General features: G+C 32.9%; 1 protein-coding gene across 1 annotated transcript in view; it reads left to right on the top strand.

Annotated features, from left to right (window-relative positions):
• Nucleotides 1-2,013: 2,013 nt before the first annotated feature.
• LOC100954911 (NKG2-A/NKG2-B type II integral membrane protein-like) overlaps nucleotides 2,014-2,207 on the top strand; it is a gene marked incomplete at its 3' end in the record, with an annotated part of 3,537 nt that continues 3,343 nt past the window's right edge. The window contains exon 1 of the mRNA XM_003803750.1: nucleotides 2,014-2,200. Within this exon, the coding sequence (XP_003803798.1) occupies nucleotides 2,014-2,200 (187 nt within the window). The remainder of the gene's footprint in view (nucleotides 2,201-2,207) is intronic.

Here is a 2,207-nt window from a genome sequence, read left to right on the forward strand (position 1 = left end):
CAGAGTCACTTACAATGAACAAACTAAAGGACACACTAGAATTCTACTTTCTCCTTGCATTAAGAGCCCAGTGTCTCCTGTTTTGGGAGGTGTCTGATGAGATAAACTGATTTCAAATTAGCCCATATGTGAGAATTTCCTGTGTAGACCTTAAGTGACGCAATGATGAGAAATCTACTTTTTCCACTCTTGGGGCACTCTGAGCCTTTGCAGGGCATCTGTGAAGATCACAGACATTGTTCTTATCCAGAACTGATGCCTTTACATTTCTCAGCTGCCTCTCTTTTATTTCTCAGCTGCCTTGGCCTTTTCTGAGAGCAACCTGGGCTCTGCACTACAGGATGCATGACCTTATGGACGCAGAAGGTATGTGTTGCTACCCTCTATCTCTCAACTAGCCTTCTTCATTTAGTGGAAGATTCCAAATACTAGATGTGATGTATCTGAAGAAATTAATATGCAAATAAAATCAGAGTAGAAACCAGTTTCCTTATTTGAATAATTTAGGTTAAAAATCTAAAATATGAAATATTCTGGAGTATTTCTCAAGTTTGCAGATCGCTGCCTCTGAAGATATTGTCAAGACATATATGTGACTTGGTTAGCAAACATCATTTAAGGGAAAGCCCTAAACATCACTTAACTGTGGATTAGCCATCATTACATTGTTTGACACTGAATAATAAGATAATTTATACTTAGCTTGCTCACCATCAAAGATTATTAAAAGGAAATACTTTAATGATGAAAGCTGAACATAATTCCTCAGACACTTGTATTAAAAGAAAGCATGTTTTATTTTTAATTAAAATAAGGATAAGGTAAATTACATAAAGTGCTGAACTTAGTTAATATATAATCGAAAGACATTAAAAACATTAATCAAATATTGCAGAAAAGTGTACCACACTGATATAAGCAATTTGTGTAATGATTTATTTTCCATGGTTTTACAGCCATGAAGCAGAAACAATAAAATAGCAATTGTGGATAAAATAATTAATTTTATAGAGAACTCTAGGTACCAGCTCGAGTGGTAGATATTTTGGACATTACATTTTGTATGACCTTATTCACAATTTAGATTAAGAGCCAGGTTTTTAGATACTAAGTAATTTTTTAAAGGTCACATTGTGTGAATTGCAAAGCCAAAATTAATTCTAGATCTCATGGACTTGAAAGCCCATTGATTAAAATATTACATTACATTATATGAATTAAAGAAAATACTCAAACCACTAATGCGGCCTTTATTGACACTGACTAACATAATACATTTCTGGAAATTTGAAATAAGAGTGTTCTTCCATAGAAGGCATACATTTTTTATTTATACTTTTATATTTTAACAATAAAATTAACTGGCAAATCTTCTGTAAATAAGAATTCATGATTTTTTTGTAGCATTTCTAATACTCTTTAAGTTAATGATTGCTCAAAATGCTTCTGTTATTCAATGAAAGACCACTTAATAACACTGAGTCCATTTTAATAAATAAGTGTAAAGTACAAAACAAAAGTAATTTAGTGCACAGGCTAAAAGACATGTCAATTTTCCTATTCTCCATTTTAAGATCACTCAGTCTTTAACCACTATAGCTTTTTGAAATTTGATTTTCAAACAGTACATATAGCTTTTTATGCAACTTTTAATTTCTGACACAGGTATTGTATTAATGTAAAAATGTATCTTTCAATCAGAATTTTAAAAATATGTATACGTTTATGGAGTTGTTTATTACTTGGTACTTTTGCTTTTCATTATTCCAACAGCAATGTTTTGAACAATGTAGAAAGTCTTATAGAAAATATTTTATTTTAAGACATTTGTGTCAGCTTTAAGGAAATTAGAGTGAGAACTTTAGAATCTTCAATGCAAAATGAGAACCAAACCCACTCTCCGCCTCATCCTTTCTGACTGCACTCAGGTTCTTGTCCTTAGATAAACCATTTATTATTTTCCTAAGACCAGGTATCATAGAGCACAGTCCCTGACATCTCACAGCTGCAGAGATGGATAACCAAAGAGTGATCTACTCTGATATAAATCAGACTCAAACCCCAAAGAAGCAGCAGAGGAAACCTAAGGGCACTAACAGCTCCCTTTCAGAATGTGAACAAGAAATAACCTATGTGGAATTAAACCTTCAAAGAGCAGCTCAGGACTTTCAAGGGGATGGCAAAGCTTACCACTGCAAAGGTAAAGC

This window comes from Otolemur garnettii, unplaced genomic scaffold (genome assembly GCF_000181295.1).
Source record: "Otolemur garnettii isolate 467f Iridium unplaced genomic scaffold, OtoGar3 scaffold00542, whole genome shotgun sequence".
Classification (NCBI taxonomy): domain Eukaryota; kingdom Metazoa; phylum Chordata; class Mammalia; order Primates; family Galagidae; genus Otolemur; species Otolemur garnettii.